The sequence below is a fragment of the Zingiber officinale genome, chromosome 2B (genome assembly GCF_018446385.1).
Source record: "Zingiber officinale cultivar Zhangliang chromosome 2B, Zo_v1.1, whole genome shotgun sequence".
Lineage (NCBI taxonomy): Eukaryota > Viridiplantae > Streptophyta > Magnoliopsida > Zingiberales > Zingiberaceae > Zingiber > Zingiber officinale.
In genome coordinates this window covers 111921122-111937792 of record NC_055989.1, presented here as the reverse complement: position 1 = coordinate 111937792, position 16671 = coordinate 111921122, and the positions used below count along the sequence as shown (strand labels likewise).

Here is a 16671-nt window from a genome sequence, read left to right as displayed (position 1 = left end):
ATGACCGAGTTAATTATGATTTTGTGAATTTCTGAATCCATCTGGATAGTTCCTAATATGGTTTAGGGTTTAGGTGATGATTCATGAATGACTCATAGTTTATTTATTGGTATAAGAAGATTGAGTTTCTTCACTCAACAAATCCAAAAAGTTCTTGCATGATTCTCTTGAGTGGTAAATGCTAGTTACTGTCACTTGTGGTATCAATTCTAGTTTGCCCCTAACACAATTTCATATGCCAATAGTAGTTTTTATGGTTGTTGTTGTTGTGATGCAGCTCAAGGTGCGGCTATGAGGCTACTTGTGAAAATGACACTTCCACCAAAATCACATGAACAAAGAAAATCCGGAAGATTTAGTTCATTTAAGATGCAGAGAGGGTGCTATACCCATCAACAAGATGAAATGATGATATTTAACTTTTCCTTATGAGATGAAATATTCTAGTTGGTTGTCTAGTTATCTTGAAGCGTCTTGTTAATTTTAATTAATTAGATAGTTAAAACTGGAAGGGTTTAAAGAAAGCTTATTGGTGTGTTATGGAAGAGTCTTGACAAAATGAAATTTCTCAAGTTAATGAGATATTTTACCAGCTCATTGTTGACTCAGTTAATACCCTCAGTAACACCATGTCAACCTCATGCCAAAGAATTTTGTCCATGGTTCCAATTCCATGTAGAAAATTAAATCATGGGTCATCTCAAAAGGGAATGTGAAGACTATTATAGCTAAGAAAATCATAAGAGAAGAACATATTTTCTGACTATAATAAAAAAAATACTAAAACTAATGCTTGTCGTTGCACCATACGCGTGAAGTTTATTATCCTGCTGTTCTTTTATGAGTGTGTGATCATATTTTTAGCTTGGTATATGAAAATACTACATGGTTGCATTGCCTATATTCATATGATTGAATGTCTGCCATAAGTTTTTACTTTAAAACTAGAATAATAAGTTTTTGCTTACATATGTTTATGGCATTTCCTCTGCATTCATTGTTTATGGTTAAGTTATTTTCAATTTTTCTCTCCTCTATTTCCCAATTAGTCTATAAATTTTGGTTTTTGTCATTTCTCAGCTTTATGTATGAATTAAGCATGTTTAATTGTGAAAAAAAAAATCCTCTTTTCTTTAGTGTGTTTCTGTTATTCAATATCCATGTATATATTGTCTTTATTAGTGATGTGAGGGTATGCAGCCAAGAGGAACATGTATTCTTCAATTTTATTTTAGCATGCATTTGGTCGAAAAGTATTGTGGCATTGTTAAATTATTACATAATTTATTGTAGAATGTTCACCATGCTGGTCAACCAATGCCTGGTGAGGAGCAAGAAGATATAGTCATGACCAGTACCCAGAATAACCTATTAAATACGAAGTGCCCTTTGACAGGAAAGCCTGTTACAGAATTACAAAATCCTGTCCGCTGGTAAAGTAGTGCTTCACTCTTTATCATAGTTTTGTAGTTATGTTTTTATCCAATATAAATTAAAATTTCCTATTTTTTTGTTTGTTAGTAATGAAAGATGGAAACATAACGGTCAAGTAAGATTGTTTCATATATACAAAGCCATTTTTTTTTCCTTTGTGAATGAACAAATATTAAGCGGTTCACAAGTTAACTAAAAATAACTATTTTAAGTGAACTTCTTTCTTAAAATGTAGAGCTTGGTTTCCTTGGAAATCATGTTCCTTCTTGAACCATATTCAATTTGGCATGAGTCCTTATTTGATTAGTTGCGAACTATGAATTTGTGTGCTTTGTAGAATGCAATGTGAGATATGTTAATGTCGTAGACAACATTACATAGCTTTCTACTTATATTTCCTTCTAACAACTCAAAAAACCTTTTAACAGATTCTGTTGATTCAATTGTATATGTTCCTTAAACAATGCTTGATGTATATTTATTTATCAAGTGATGAAGAAGCTTATGACTAGTCTGTCTCACTTTTTTTTTGTTTCCCAAGCAAAAGTTATGTTATTATTATTATTAAAGTCATAAACCGTGTTCTTTCTATCTGTTGTTCTTCATCAAGCAGCATGGACTGCAAGCACATTTATGAGAAGGAACCAGTAATCCACTACATAAGCACAAAGAAACCACATCCTCGATGCCTAGTTGCAGGTAAGTGCCCTATCTGTTGCAGTTGATCTTTCATTGTTGATCTTTTTGCTCATTACAGCTACATCCTATCAGGTTGCCCAAAAATTCTCCAAGTTGGACGGGTTGTATGCGACGCCTTGCTTACAAGAGAAATTGATGAAATGCGTTTGGCATAAGCTACAAACATAAATTCAACAATGGTAGAAGATTTTTACAGAAGTTGACTGAAAATGGCAACACTGCTCCCTATAACTGTAAGCTTGATATAATTTTTTAAATATCTATTACCTTTTGATGTTGTAAAAAGAATATTTATGTATTTTATGGATACTAACTTGATGTGTACAATATCTATTACCTTTTGATGTTGTAAGAAGAATATTTATATAATTTGTGGATATGGACTTGATGTGTACAATATCTATTATCTTTTTATGTTGTAAGAATAATATTTATGTGTTGGTTACATGGATATTGACTTGTTTGTATAATATCGGTTTTTCACTGTTTTGAAAATCGAATCTGTGTCGTTAAACAATACTGATATTACATCGATTTTCCACCGCTGCTAAAATCGGTGTCATTAACTAATATTACATCGGTCGTATATCGCTGCCAAAACTGGTGTTATTAACATATATTACATCGGTTTTACACCGTTGCTGAAATGGTGTCGTTAAGTGATATTACACCGGTTCATAACCGATTCGAAAACCAGTGTGGTTAAGTGATACTACACCGGTTATAATCCGATGTCTAAAATGGCAGACTTTTTACATCGCCTTCATAGACATCGGTCGATTTTGTAATAGACAGCGGTGGAAAACCGATGTCTATGAGGGTTTTTCTTGTAGTGGGATTCTAGATTCTTACTCCAGCGCGAGTTATAAGTGAGCATGCTTTCACGACCTAACGACCTCCCGGCCGGGCTTCCAGACTCTTATCCTAGTACAAATTATAAGCAAGCATACTCTCGCACTTAACAACTCATGGGTCAACTTTCCACACTCTTTCTCTCGGGCGGGTTATCAGCAAGCAGAGCCTTCACTAACCCCCGTTAGGGTCTGCCTAAAGTAAGAACGTGGCAGGGAGGAAAGGAAAAAAGAAACATAAATAAAGACTAAAACCCAACCAGATTTGCATTTATTTGATAAAATACAAGAGACACTCCTCAAAAGCTCATTTTTGCATTTAAGACATCTAAGCGATCAGAGTTCTCTTCCAGTATCAGTAACCGGTCGGCACTTCGAGCAAAAGTGTTCCGCTTGACTTGCCTGCTCTAGATGGATTCAAGCCTGTGTCAGCTCAGTCTTAGTCGATTGAATAATGCAACGTTGTTGAGTGATGGTTTCATCTTTGATCTGGTTCTCTTCTTGAAGAAGGGATATGGAAGAGGCGTGTTTATCTTTCAAATAGATCAGGAATTGGGCTTGGCTTTCCAAGTCTGAATATGCTTTCTATTTCAATGCTACTTCAGCCCTGGCCTGAGATTTAGCGGCTAACCAAAGTTCCTAAGTTACTCGGCGAAGAGAAGATTGAAGATCTCTATCTTGCGTCATCTCGGCTAAGGTCGTACCCCTTTGGGTAAGCAGTCGAGTCATCTGATCCAATTGTTGACGAAGGCGCTGCAGTTCATTCGACTCAAAATTCAAATCCATGGTTAAGGGATGCCAGTAGAAAGAAAATATGACTTTATGGATAACGAGCATCTTCCTTTTAAAGAAGAGAGGAAAGAGAGGGAAACTTATGCAAAAGTTAAAGTGACCCTTCTTCCTAGGTTGATCGAGTAATTAAACAAGTTATACGACCGAGGATCTAGGAAAAGGAGAAGCATTTAAGACATTTAAGGTCATAAGGGTGAAATAAATGAAACTAGGGTTTGAGTCTAGTCAGTCGGACATGAGCCTCCTTCGGCTAGACTTGGAGGGGAGGCTTGTGATACAGTACATAACGGTAGGGTCTGATAAGGCTAGGCCGTCAGAAGTCAAGGGGATGTGACAGTTAGAAGTCAAGGGGATGTGGCAGTCAAAAGTCAATGGAGTGTGGCAGTCAACAGTCAGGAGGACGTGGTAGTCAGCAGTTAGGGAAAGAAGAGGCAGGACCGCATGGTGTCATCAATCGCATGATGCCCAGTCGGGTGCTTACAGATCAGGATTCCAGATCTGAATCAGGATGTGCAATCGGGGTGATGCCTGACCTGCTCCGACTGGTCGGGTTTTTACAGCTCGGTTATATCCAGCCCCGGTTCTCTCAGTAGGCCAACTCCTAGTCAGCTCTTGAGCGATCTCGCCACAGCTCTTCCTGTTCATCAAGACTTAGGCTAGGTGTTATACCTGACAGATCATCCCAAACTGCCCCTAGTTATACCCGGGTGGGACAGAAGGCGTTACACGATAACAAGGTCAGGAAATCGTAACCATCTGTTAGAGAATAACTGTTGTATGTCAGAAAATATTCCAATGGTCCGCAGTCATCTGCAAATGGAACCTTCTTCCAGTCTATGAGAGGATGTCACGCGTCCTCTATCACCAGACAGGTCCTGACACCCGACATTCCTTGACATCAGTCAGGTTCCAGAGGTACGCATTGTTATATAAAAAGGGAGACCCTCTCCCTTAAGCAGGTACACTCTCTCGCACATTCGTACTTGTCTTATACTTTTCTTTCTCCTTCGTACACTGTTCTTCTGGGAAAAAAGTACCTGACTTGAGCGTCGGAGGGCTTGCTCCGGAGACTTTTTTCCTGATTTCTGGCCTCTAACGTTCCGTGCGCTTGTCTGAGTACGCGCAGAGCTCAAGTACCGTCGGCTTAGTTACCGCTGTCCGTCAGCACTACGTGGGGGTCCGTTCTCTGGGGTACATATGATAAGAGTGTTCTAATCGCCTCTCTGTCAATATTAGCAATAACTCATCCGACCTTCGTCTGACTCAGATTCTGGATAAGATCCAATATTAATTTTAAAAAAATATTGAGAAGACTTGCGCTATTGTTGAATGGTGTGGTTAAAACTTGGATTATAAACAAGTCAAATCATGTTTGATTTATTAAAATTTTATTTAATTTTTATCGAGTTAATAAAAATTCTCCATAGTTATAAAAATTATTAATTTGAGAATTCAGCGGCAAGACATGAAATTGAGCGGGAGCTTCATTTGTTTAGGCTTAAAAAAAAGTTAATTAATTAGAGAATTCTTAGGAACTAACTAAACAGGAACGTAACTCTATATAAACAAATCATACCTATCTTCTAATTCGTCATTCATCTCATTCGAGTTTCTTCCTCTTCTCGATGGCGGCGTCTTCCGTCTCGATGAGGAACGTTGCAGATGGCGCTGTTTTGATGGAGATTCCTGGGTGGGAAGCCAATGCAAATGGCTATCTCCTTAGCATGGAGGCGGAAGCGGCGACACGAAGTGCTTCGCAGGGCACGAACCCGCTGCAATTCATCTTTAACTTTTGCCTCCGAACGATCTCTCCTTCCACCCGCTCTGTCGAGCTCGCCGCCTACTTCACCATCGACCAGCCCTATCAGAACATCCTCTCTGGTGCCGCTTGGGACGAGGAGACGCGGTGGATGCTCTCTCACGTGGCTGCGAATCACGTGCGCACTGCCGATGATCTTGCCCTTCTTATATTAGCTTTTCGTAGATACACCCGAGCGGTGTTTGATCGTTTTCCAATCATGGAATTATCCATGATTGAGTTCTTCTCCGTGATTGAGATTCCTCCTGCTGTTCCCTCCACTTCTACCGGCCGCCTTCACTACTTTGTGCCACTGGAGACACGACAATATTTTTTCGAGGACGATGAACCCGTCAGAGGGCCGACGCCGGCGCCTGCAGCTGCGGTGGAGGGACTCCAAATGAAGAAGATTACAGAAGAGCTTGGCGTATGCTCAATCTGTCTGGAAGAATTCAACAGAACGACTCATATTTTGGAGATGCCGTGTCGTCATATTTTTCACAAGGAGTGTCTGACGGAGTGGCTGGCTCGAAGTAATACATGTCCGCTCTGCAGGTTCGCACTCACTGACGACGCAGATCTGGTAGCTACTCGATCGATCTAAATGTAATTCTTGATCAGTTCATGCATGGCATTATCTAACAATTTTAGTTTGTCTGTTCATTTTTTTGTCTAGTTGATTGATTGGTAGTGATTGAAGGAAAGAAGATAGAAAATAGTTATTTCATCATCTTATTAATGAAGCTAAAAGGGTTTGTTTATATAAATTATCTAATTAATAATTAAAATATTAGATATATCATCGTAATAATTATAATTGTAATGATGAATATAATAAATTTAAAAACATTATCTTTACTGTTTATCTTTGATTATAATGACAAATCTCATTGATTGAAATTCATTTAAGATTATTTTCTATAACTATAATTTAAAATTATTATTCATAATTTTCTTTGTTGTCATTTGATAGTACATTGATTCTGAAAAAATATTTATTAATGAGATTTTATATATATATAATTCTTTGTATTATTTCTTTATATTTAATTAGTGATTTAAATTGGGTTTTGATTTCCCTTTTGGCTGTCATCAACATTTCACCGTTCCCAAAAAAAAAAAAAAAAAAAAAAAAGGTTAGGAGTAAATCTTAAACCCTAAATTCTAAATTTTAATTTGACATATCACAATAAAAGAAAAAGAAGGAATCTTAAAAATCTCATGTCAAATACGATGTAAACGAGTCGAGCCGAGCCGAACAACAGTATTAAGCTCGAGTTTGGCTCATTTAAGTTATATTCGGGTTTGAGCTCGGCTTGAGCTCGAATCGAACTTTTATCTCAAGGCTTGAGCTCGGCTCATTTTAGAATTACTAAGCTCGTGAACAGTTCGAACTCGGCTCATTATTAGCTCGATTATCATAGTTAACGAGCCTAACTTGTTAAGCGAGCTCGACTTATTTTCAGGCTCGTTTTAGAGCTCGTTTTTTGGCTCATTTTAAGGCTCGTTTTACAGGCTTATTAGAGAGCTTGAAAACTCATTTGAATAAATATTCAACAAACCTAATAACTAAAATAATATAAACTCAACACATCATTGAACATCCCTGTAAAATATCGGAAATAGGCGAATATGAATAAAGGAATTTTTCGGAATTTTTGGATATTTTTCGGGAATTTTTCGGAGCTCGTACGGACGAGTTGACGGGGATAAAAACGGGGCCCGGAAAAGCCTGTTTAGGCTACCCCATTTAAGTGAGGAAAAGTTGATTTTTTCCTTTTTAAATTCTTTTTCTTTTCTCTCTCGCCGAACCCGCGCGTGCCTAGCCCTAACCATCCGACGGTTCCTTTCTTCCCCTCTTCTTTTCCTCTTCGTCACCGAGCACTTCACCTCCTCCATCGACGTCGGCCTCTCCTTCTCCTCCTTCCCGAGCCGCACCAGGAGCCGCCAGCCACCGAGACATCCTTCTCCCTCTTTCGAGCACCGGAGCCGATCCCTAGCCGCGTCGCCGCCACTCCGACCCGACGCCATTGTTGCCGGCGACGCACGGAGCAGCGCCTCACCTCTGGTGCCTCAGTATCGACCACCACAGTGTCGCTGCTGTCTCTTGATTCGAACCAGTGTCGCTATTGCCTATGCCCTAGCGCCGGCGGCCGGGTTTTTGTTCGTGCCCTAGCCACAGCCTGCACCGCTGTGAATTCCTCCGCTCTAGGTTTGGCCGACACCCGACTCCCTCTTCTCTCTGTGCTCACGACCCGCCGCACCTCTGCACAGTGCCGACGCCACTGCTTAGTGCTTTCTGCCCTTGTCGACTAAGCCTCAGCCCTAGCATCGGTTGCCATGAGTACTAGCTGAGTGTTGCTGTTCATTGGTCCTGGCTGTCGGAAATTTTGGGTTGTTGAGAGTCATCAGTAGACACTTAGGGGTAAGTGTGGATTCGATCTCTTGTGTGATCATTTTAACTTCACTAGAATCCTTATGCTGGCTGGAATATTTGCAGGTGTTGGCGATACAAACAGAACCTAGAGAGCAGTGAAAGGTAAGGTTCTTGTTTAACGGTTGGGTGGATCTAGGTTTTTATGTGGACAAGTTAATTGATGATCAATTAAGGTTAATCGACAATTAGGGTTTCCTAATTGAATTAAGAGTCTGATTTAGTTATTTGATACAGGTTGAGTAACTAAAATTATTTGTGTTTAATTAGGTAGGTTAATGATTATGACTTAGGGTTTTGTCCTAAGTTGTGTTGGGAATTTTATTTAGCAATTCATTAGAATTTTTAGCTAAATAAAATATCTGTGTATTGGTATTTCAGGACTTTGACGCGAGACGAGTATCTCGATGTCGGATTTGGACATTTCTATTGGAGGCGGGTACTTTTGACTTATGTCATTTGATATGCTTAGTAATTAAATTAACATGTTGCATTAATTGTGTTTCTTATCTGTTTCGGTTAATCACTACCCAAATCTTACATGCTTGATTGATTGATTGGTTTTGCATCTCAGGTATATTTTACCTGTTTGTACATGCTTATAGGGGTAGTGATATGCCATGCTTGACCATGTTCAGGACCTAGGTTTTATACCTTCTGTGTACCTTTGATTCGATATGATTCGTTGACCTAGGGTGCACTTTTCTATATATACGGATTAGGTCAGGATGTTTTTATGGTTATTGTCATGCACCATTTGCATGATTGCATGCTGTGCGATAGTCCGCTCCATTATTGTTGAGCACATCGCCAGTTACATGGATCTGCACACACCACCACTCATGGGTTAGTGGTCGATTCAGGCAGAGTGTGTTGCAGCAGGGACTCTGTTAGGCACCGTTGGTCCGCTCATGGGTAGTGTGACACAACGTGTTATCCGGCAGGGATTCCTCCCCGTCACTGTGTACCGGGAGTTGAGAGCATTGCGCTCCCCCATTTATGATTTGGGGTAGGAGGATAGGTGTACTCCGACAGCATCCCGTCCACTCGGTCACTCATCAGGAGTAGTGACGACAGAGTGCACGGTTGTCACAGCCCTACCCACTCGGCCTCACTTTTGTATGAGATGATCGACTGGCGTCAGGGGTGACCAGGACGCATCATTGGCATCATATGCATGATGCATTTATTGCTTGTGTTTGTGGTTGCTGCATTTATATGCTGCATATTGTTTGGATACCTATGTTTGACATGCATACAGGATTCCTATACCACTCGGACTGTTTGACCTTATACTCAGGACCTGGTTAGTACAGCATTCTCCTGTTTACTTCAGATGCATTCTTATCTTTCTTATCAGGAGACTGTACGCATGATTAGTGCTAGGTGTTGTTTCTTTACTTTGCATATCAACTGTACCTGCTGAGTGTTGGACTCACCCCGCCTCCATTGTTGTTATTTTCAGGTTGATGCCGTCAGGAGGGAGTTCCAGTCGCTAGTCCCCACTGCACGTAGTGCTACTCCGCTGCTGGGTTTTGAGTTGTTTCATTTTAGCTTTTCGCTATCAGACTTTATTTTAGTTTTGTTTTGGACTTACATATGGATATTGTATGGAATCTTTCCGTTGGATGAACTTTTCGTATGATTTGGATTTACTCTACTACATGCCTGCCTGAACGGCAGAAGAGGTAAGAAAAAAATCGGATTTGGGCTTTACGAGTGTAGTTGAGTAGGGTTGATTTCGAGTCAGAGTATTATTACTGCGTGGTTGTGTCAGCCAGAGGCTGAATATATATATATAAACTGCGTGGTGATTGATTTTCATTACTGTTATTATTCCAGCCGCCTGTGGCTGAGTATTTAGTGCTTGTAGAAAATTTTGATTGTCCGCCGTACAGGGGAGATGCTGCCGAAATTTTCTCGGACAGGGACTCTTCTGGGGGCGTAACAATCCCAAACTATTACATTAAACTTCCAAACTCAACACACCATTAAATATATTCGCGAGCCGAGCCCGAGTTCACGAGCTTATAAATAAACATGTTCCCGAGCCTTTTAAATGAGTCAAGCGCAAGCCCGAGTGTTAGGATGTATACTAAAAGTCTAGCTTTTGGTATAAACATTTATCTAGAAATAAGAATCACATTAGTCAAATGTCTACATTTATGATAAATGTAGTTGTTCAATTAATTTATATTGTAGATAACATAGTGTGTGGTGTCACACACAGAGGATCATGTTATCAATACCTTATAAATTATAAACAGTAGCTCACGACCAAGATGGAAAAGAACAAACCATTGAAAGGTCGTAGTGTAATTATGTATTAGTTTATCTTAACTATTTAATTACACTAGTACACTTAGAGTGTATTGAGTAGGATCATTAGAGGTCGTTTCTTTTTATACTGATTTTATAAAGGAACAAAGACCTCAGTTATTATGGAAGTATGTGCTCTTAATCCTAATATAATAACAAGCACATATATTTGATATTTATTTCTTTAATTTATCAATGGGTGAGATTTAGTTCGATAAATCAATAAGCCCGATAAGTTGAGAAATGATATCACTTATAGTGTGTGTTGTTGATTATAGAAGGAAACTATGTCCTAGTGATATAGGTTGATAATGTCCCCAAGAGGAGCTCATAAGGATTGTCATGTTAAACCCTGCAGGTGGACTTAGTCCGACATGACGATAAGGTTGAGTGGTACTACTCTTGGACTAAGATATTAATTAAATGAGTTGTCAGTAACTCACTTAATTAGTGGGCATTCGACATCTTAAACACAGGGAGACTAAAACACTCATAATAAGAAGGAGCCCAAAATGTAATTTGGGATTGGTGCGGTAGTTCAATAATAGTTCTCTAGTGGAATAAATTATTATTGATAAAATTAAGTTGTGTGTTTGGGGCGAACACGGGATGCTTAATTTTATCGGGAGACCAAAACCAATTTCTCCTCTCGGTCCCTATCGTAGTCTCTTAATTATAGAGTACTATATCCACCTATACCCACCTTCTTACTCATCCTATAGAGGTCGGCCAAGCTAGCTTGGAGACCAAGCTAGGGTCGGTCATGGCTTGGTTCATGGGTGAATTCATGTGGCCGACCCTAGCTTGAACTCAAGCTTAGGTGGCCGGCCCTATTAAAATAAAAAGGAATTTTAATTTTAAAATTTTTCTTATGTGGATAGCATGATTTAAAAGAGAGTTTAAAAATTTAAATCTTTCCTTTTATAAGATTCTATAAAAGATTAAGAGAAGAGCTAAATCTCTTTCCTTATTTGTAGATTAAAAGGTTGATTTTAATTTTGGTAAAAACTTTCCTTTTAATCATGTTCATGATTTAAAAGAAAGTTTAAAAATTAAAAATTCTCTTTTATTAGTTTCTAAAAATATTAAGAAAAGATTTGATATCTTTCTTTATTTGTAGATTGAAAGGTGATTTTAATTTTTTAGAGATAACTTTCCTTTTTGAAAATTATCCACATGTTTAAAAGAAAATTTTTAATTTATAAAATTTCCTTTTTATTAACCAATCATGAAGGGATAAAAATTATTGGAGAAATTTTTATAAATTTCTGGAAACAAATTAGGAAGTTTTAATTCTTAATTAAAACTTTCCTTGTTTTGGGGAGAAAGTGGCCGGCCAAATAATTTAGAAAAAGAAAATTGATTTTTAATTAATTAATTTTTCTTTTTCATGGCAAAGGAATTAAGGAAGTTTTTATTTAAATTTGCTTATTTGCCAAGGCCAAGGATTATTAAAGAGGGGGTAGAGGTGCCTTCAAAAATACACAACAATCTCTATTCTTTTTCTCCCTCTTTTCCTTGGTGGTGTGGCCGGCCCTTCCTTCTTCTCTTTGTGGCCGAACCTCTTCATGCTCTTGGAGTTTTAATTGGTGGCCGGATTCTAGCTTGGAGAAGAAGGAGAGAAAGCTTGCATCCTTTGGAGCTTGGTTGGTGGAAAAAGTTCTTCATCCTTTGGAGGTTTTGTGCTTGGCCGAAACTTGAAGGAAGGAGAAGAAGGTGCTAGGTGGTTCTCGTCTCGGAAGATCGTTGCCCACACAACGTCCGAGATTAGAAGAGGAATACGGCAGAAGATCAAGAGGTCATTATTCACAAAGAAATGTATAACTAATAATTGTTTTCCGCATCATGTTAGTTTTGTTTCTTTGTAAAAATACCAAATACAAGAGGCATGCGATTCTAGTTTTTCGAATTAGTTTTCGAAGTTGTGTTCTTTTGTTTTTTATTTTCCTTGTGATTTGATTGTTCTTTGCGGTTAACCTAGGGTTACTATGGGAAGGTTAAATATTTAATTTCCTTAAAAGGCTTTGTTTAGTCGGTGGTGGTTGCTCTCATATCCAAGAAAGCCAAATGCCTCGCCATGTAGTACTGGAAGCCGATTTTGGAAATAGATATTTAATTGTCTTCGTGACCTAGGTGATTTGGATCGAACGTGTTAAGTTCCGCAGGAGATCCAAGTCTAAACCTAAAGAACAAATAAGTTAAACTTAGGATCAAACGTGTTAAGTTCCACAGACGATCCAAGTTTAATTTAAAAGAACACATGGTAGCTAGGAAAAGGTTCAGACCTTTGTACAAAATTTTTGTACAGTGGAACCGTTAGGCTTTCCGAGTAGCAACCAACACCGAGTTTATGAGCTTATAAACGAACATGTTCTCGAACCCTTTAAACGAGCCGAGCTCGAGCCCTTTAAATGAGCCGAGCTCGAGCCTGAGCTCGCGATCCTATAAATGCACATGTTCGTGAGCTCACAAGCCGAATATCCTTAAGCTTGAGCTCGGCTCGATAAAACTATCGAGCTCGAAATCGATCTCGACCTCGACGTCTCAATAAACTAAATGAACGAATTCGAATGAACTTTTTACCGAATCGAGATCCAAATAACTCACGAATCGTTTGGTTCATTTACATCGTTAATGCGAAAGCTCACAATAGCTAAGGATATAGCCTTGGCCGCTTGAGTTTGCTTCCCACCCGGGAAACTCCATTGACACTATGGAAAACAGCTAGCGAGCAGATGGTCGGAGAGAGTTGTGGAAGAAGAAGAGATAAATGATATTGATCACAGATAGGTAAGAAAGAAAGCTTATTTGTATAGCTAGAATTCCAGGAATAAAATGAAATTTGTTTAACAAATGAGTTAATTAGTTTATCTTGACTAATAAATTACACTAATACACTCTAAGTGTATTGAGTAGGACCATTTAAGGTAAGTTCTTTTTATACTGACTTAATAAAAGAACAAGACCTTAGTTATTATGGAAGTGTGTGCTCTTAATCCTAATATAATAACAAGTACATATATTTAGTATTTATTTCTTTAACTTATCAAAGGGTGAGATTTAGCTCGATAAATCAATAGGCCTGATAAGTTGGGAAATAATATTACTTATAGTGTGTGTTGTTGATTATAGAAGGAAATTGTGTCCTGGTCATCTAGGTTGAGAATGACCCCAAGAGGAGCTCATAAGGATTGTCATGTTAAACCCTGCAGGTGGACTTAGTTCGACATGACAATGAAGTTGAGTTGTACTACTCTTGGACTAAGACATTAATTAAAATGAGTTGTCAGTAACTCAATTAAATAGTAGACATTCGATATCTTAAACACAGGGAGACTAACACACTGATGATAAGAAGGAGCCCATAATGTAATTTGGGATTAGTGCGGTGGTGCAATAATAACTCTCTAGTGGAATGATTTATTATTGATGAACTTGAGTTGTGTGTTCAGGGTGAACACGGGATACTTAAGCTCGTCGGAAGGCCAAAATCAATTTCTCCTCTAGGTCCCTGTCGTAGCCTCATTAAAGCCTCAAGTCCATACATATATATAAAAGCCCATCTTGGTGTCCAAGAGAGGGGCCGTTCCAAGGCTTGGTGACCAAGCCAAGGGTCGACCACCATCTCCTCAAGAGGGCCGGCCCTATGCTTGGTGCCCAAGCAAAGGAGGGGTAGGCCACTATATTTCAAATTAGGAGGGTGTTTTGAATTTTTAAAATCTTCTCTTTGTAGATAACTACAAGTTTAAAAGAAGGATTTTAAATTTACAAAACTTTCCTTATTTGAATTAGGCCACATGGTTTAAAAGAAAGTTTAAAGGTTTTAAAACTTTCCTTTTTTAACCATCCTCATGGTTGTTGGGAAAAAGGAAGGGAGTTTTAAATTTGAAACTTTCTATTTTTGTAACCATGTTAAAAAAGGAAATTTTAGAAGACAAGTTTTAAATTTTAAAACTTGGTTTTAATTTTTAAAAACTTTCCTTTTTTTAACATCCACTTTAGGTAATTAAAAGAGAGCTTGTAAAATTTTATAAGAGCTTTTCTTCTTTGCTTATAAAATTTTTACAAAGTTTTTATTCCTCTTTAAGTGGCCGGCCACCCTTGCTTGGTGCCCAAGCAAGGGTGGCCAATCAATTAATCAATCAAAGATTGATGATTGAATCAATCAAGAGGAAAGAAAAGGAAAAATAAAAGGGGGAAAGGAAAAACAAGAGGAAGATTTTAATTTTTGTAAAAAGTCTTTCCTTATTTGCCTTGGGCAAGTAATATAAAAGAAGGGGAGGAGAAGCCTCATGAATTAATGCTATTCTTAATTTTCTCTCTTCTCTCTAGTCTTCTCTAAAGGGTCGGCCCTTGCTTCTCTTCATGCTAGGGTCGGCCACCTCTTGTGGATACTTTGTGTGGCCGGATACAAAGAGAAGGAGAAGAAGAGAAGTAGGGATTGCATCTATTCTTATTCTATTGCTTGTGTGGCTGGATCTCTCCCCTTTCCTTTCCCCTAGCTCTCTTTGGTTCCTTGGTGGTGGTGGTGGCCGAATACTAGAGAAGGAGGAGAAGCTTTTGGGTGGTGTTCATCTTGGAGGATCGTCACCCACACGACGTCCAAGAGGAGGTGAGGAATACGGTAGAAGATCTCGAGGTTATTAGCATACAAAGAAAAGGTATAACTAGTAATTGTTTTCCGCATCATGCTAGTTATTTTTCTTTGTAAAAATTCCAAACACAAGAGACATTAGATTCTAGATTTTTGGATTAGATATTCGAAGTTGTGTTTCTTTTCTTTTCTTTTCCGAATTTGTGATTCGATTGTTCTTTTTGGTTAAACCTAGAGTTATATAAGAAAATTAAATATTTGCTTTCCTTAAAAGTCTTTGTTTAGGCGGTGGTGGATGCTCCCCTACCCAAGAAGGCCATGTGCCTCGCCATGCAGTCCTGGAAGCCAATTTTGAAAATTAATATTTAATTGAATTTATAACATAGGTTGATTTGGATCAATAGTATTAAGTTCCGCTTGCGATCCAAGTCTAACCCATTAGAACAGATAAGTTAAATTTGAAATCAATAATGTTAAGTTCCGTTTGTGATTCTTAATTTAACTTCTAAAGAACACAATAGGTTGTTTAAGAAAAGGTTCGACACTTGTATAAAATTTTTGTACAGTGGAACCGGTACGATCCTCCTAGGACCAACCAACAATTGGTATCAGAGCTAGGGTTTGCCTCTGTGTGTTTTGATTTTCAAATAGATTATGCACATGTCATACATAATTTAGGTAGGATAATAGTAGGATGTGCTAACTTTGTGGTTGCAGGCTCCAACTATTATGGCATATAGATATTGTGTGTGATTGGACCCTTGGACATGTCAAGGGTATTATTTTTGTGTGTGCATGATTGTAATATTAAATACAGCAGGAGCTGCATTAGCCCTAGGATTTTACATTTATGTTCGATCTAGACTTGATATACATTCCATTGTGGAATATATGATTGATGTATGTAAATTTTGATTTTATTTTTGTCGCGGATCGTATCCTTGCGAGGCGTGGTGCTATTGGAGGACCAGAGGTGCAGCGGAAAAGAAAGCTCGATGGACCCGATGGCATGAACCCTAGGGCTGGCAGCAAGCAAAGAACAGTGATGGAAAAGGTCATAATAGTTGGAAAATTAATTTCCATATTTATTGCTTTATTTAATGTGATGTGTGTGTGCATATGATATGTGCTTGTTATAGTTAAAATTCCTCACCTTAAATAATAAGTGGGAGAGGGATTTTTAAATAAATTCCATGGTCTCCATTACTGGTTTGTAAGTGATGCAACAAGCTTACGTGTTGGCTCTGAGTGCCTCCCTCCACAACGGATGGGTTTGTTGCAGATCACTAGATCAAATTTTCTTTATGGATGGTTATAGAAAATTATTTAGGAGCGTGTGATCTTCTCCAACTGAAGGGGCACTGTAACGACCACCCTTCTTACTACTACTACACTCTAAGAATGACCGTTACTTAACTACTAACTCTACTTAACCGGTATGATAAAAAAATCACATGGAAACTCTACTGAAAAATTTCGACAAAGCCTCCCCTGTACCGATGACCATAAACCAAGATACAAGCATAGTATACATCAGCCACAGGCGGCTGGAACGTTTATCAAACAACCACGCAGTTAAATAAGTATCAAACACACAAATATCTACTTACTAAACTGAACTCATCCTACATACAATCTAAACAGAATAATCTCAAACGACATGAACTTAAAATACAACTCAAATGTTTACAATAACTAAAATACAGAAACTAAAATTAAAACTTCTTTCCTAGTCCCAAGGCTTCCATAG

At 38.3% G+C, this 16671-nt stretch overlaps 1 protein-coding gene across 1 annotated transcript; it reads left to right on the top strand.

Moving 5' to 3' along the window:
* Window positions 1-291: 291 nt before the first annotated feature.
* LOC122048576 (E3 SUMO-protein ligase MMS21-like) lies at window positions 292-2288 on the top strand. The gene is made up of 5 exons (XM_042610129.1): window positions 292-380; window positions 1183-1192; window positions 1294-1433; window positions 2048-2133; window positions 2206-2288. Exons 1-5 carry the CDS (start codon window positions 292-294, stop codon window positions 2286-2288), a joined length of 408 nt encoding a protein of 135 aa, XP_042466063.1.
* The last annotated feature ends 14383 nt before the right edge of the window (window positions 2289-16671 follow it).

Bases quoted from the DNA above. Each gene is read 5' to 3' on its own strand.
- LOC122048576 (XM_042610129.1), top strand. From the start codon at position 292: ATGAGGCTACTTGTGAAAATGACACTTCCACCAAAATCACATGAACAA. The intron at 1,434-2,047 runs GTAAAGTAGTGC...TTCATCAAGCAG, and splicing joins TTACAAAATCCTGTCCGCTG to CATGGACTGCAAGCACATTT. The intron at 2,134-2,205 runs GTAAGTGCCCTA...ACATCCTATCAG, and splicing joins TCCTCGATGCCTAGTTGCAG to GTTGCCCAAAAATTCTCCAA.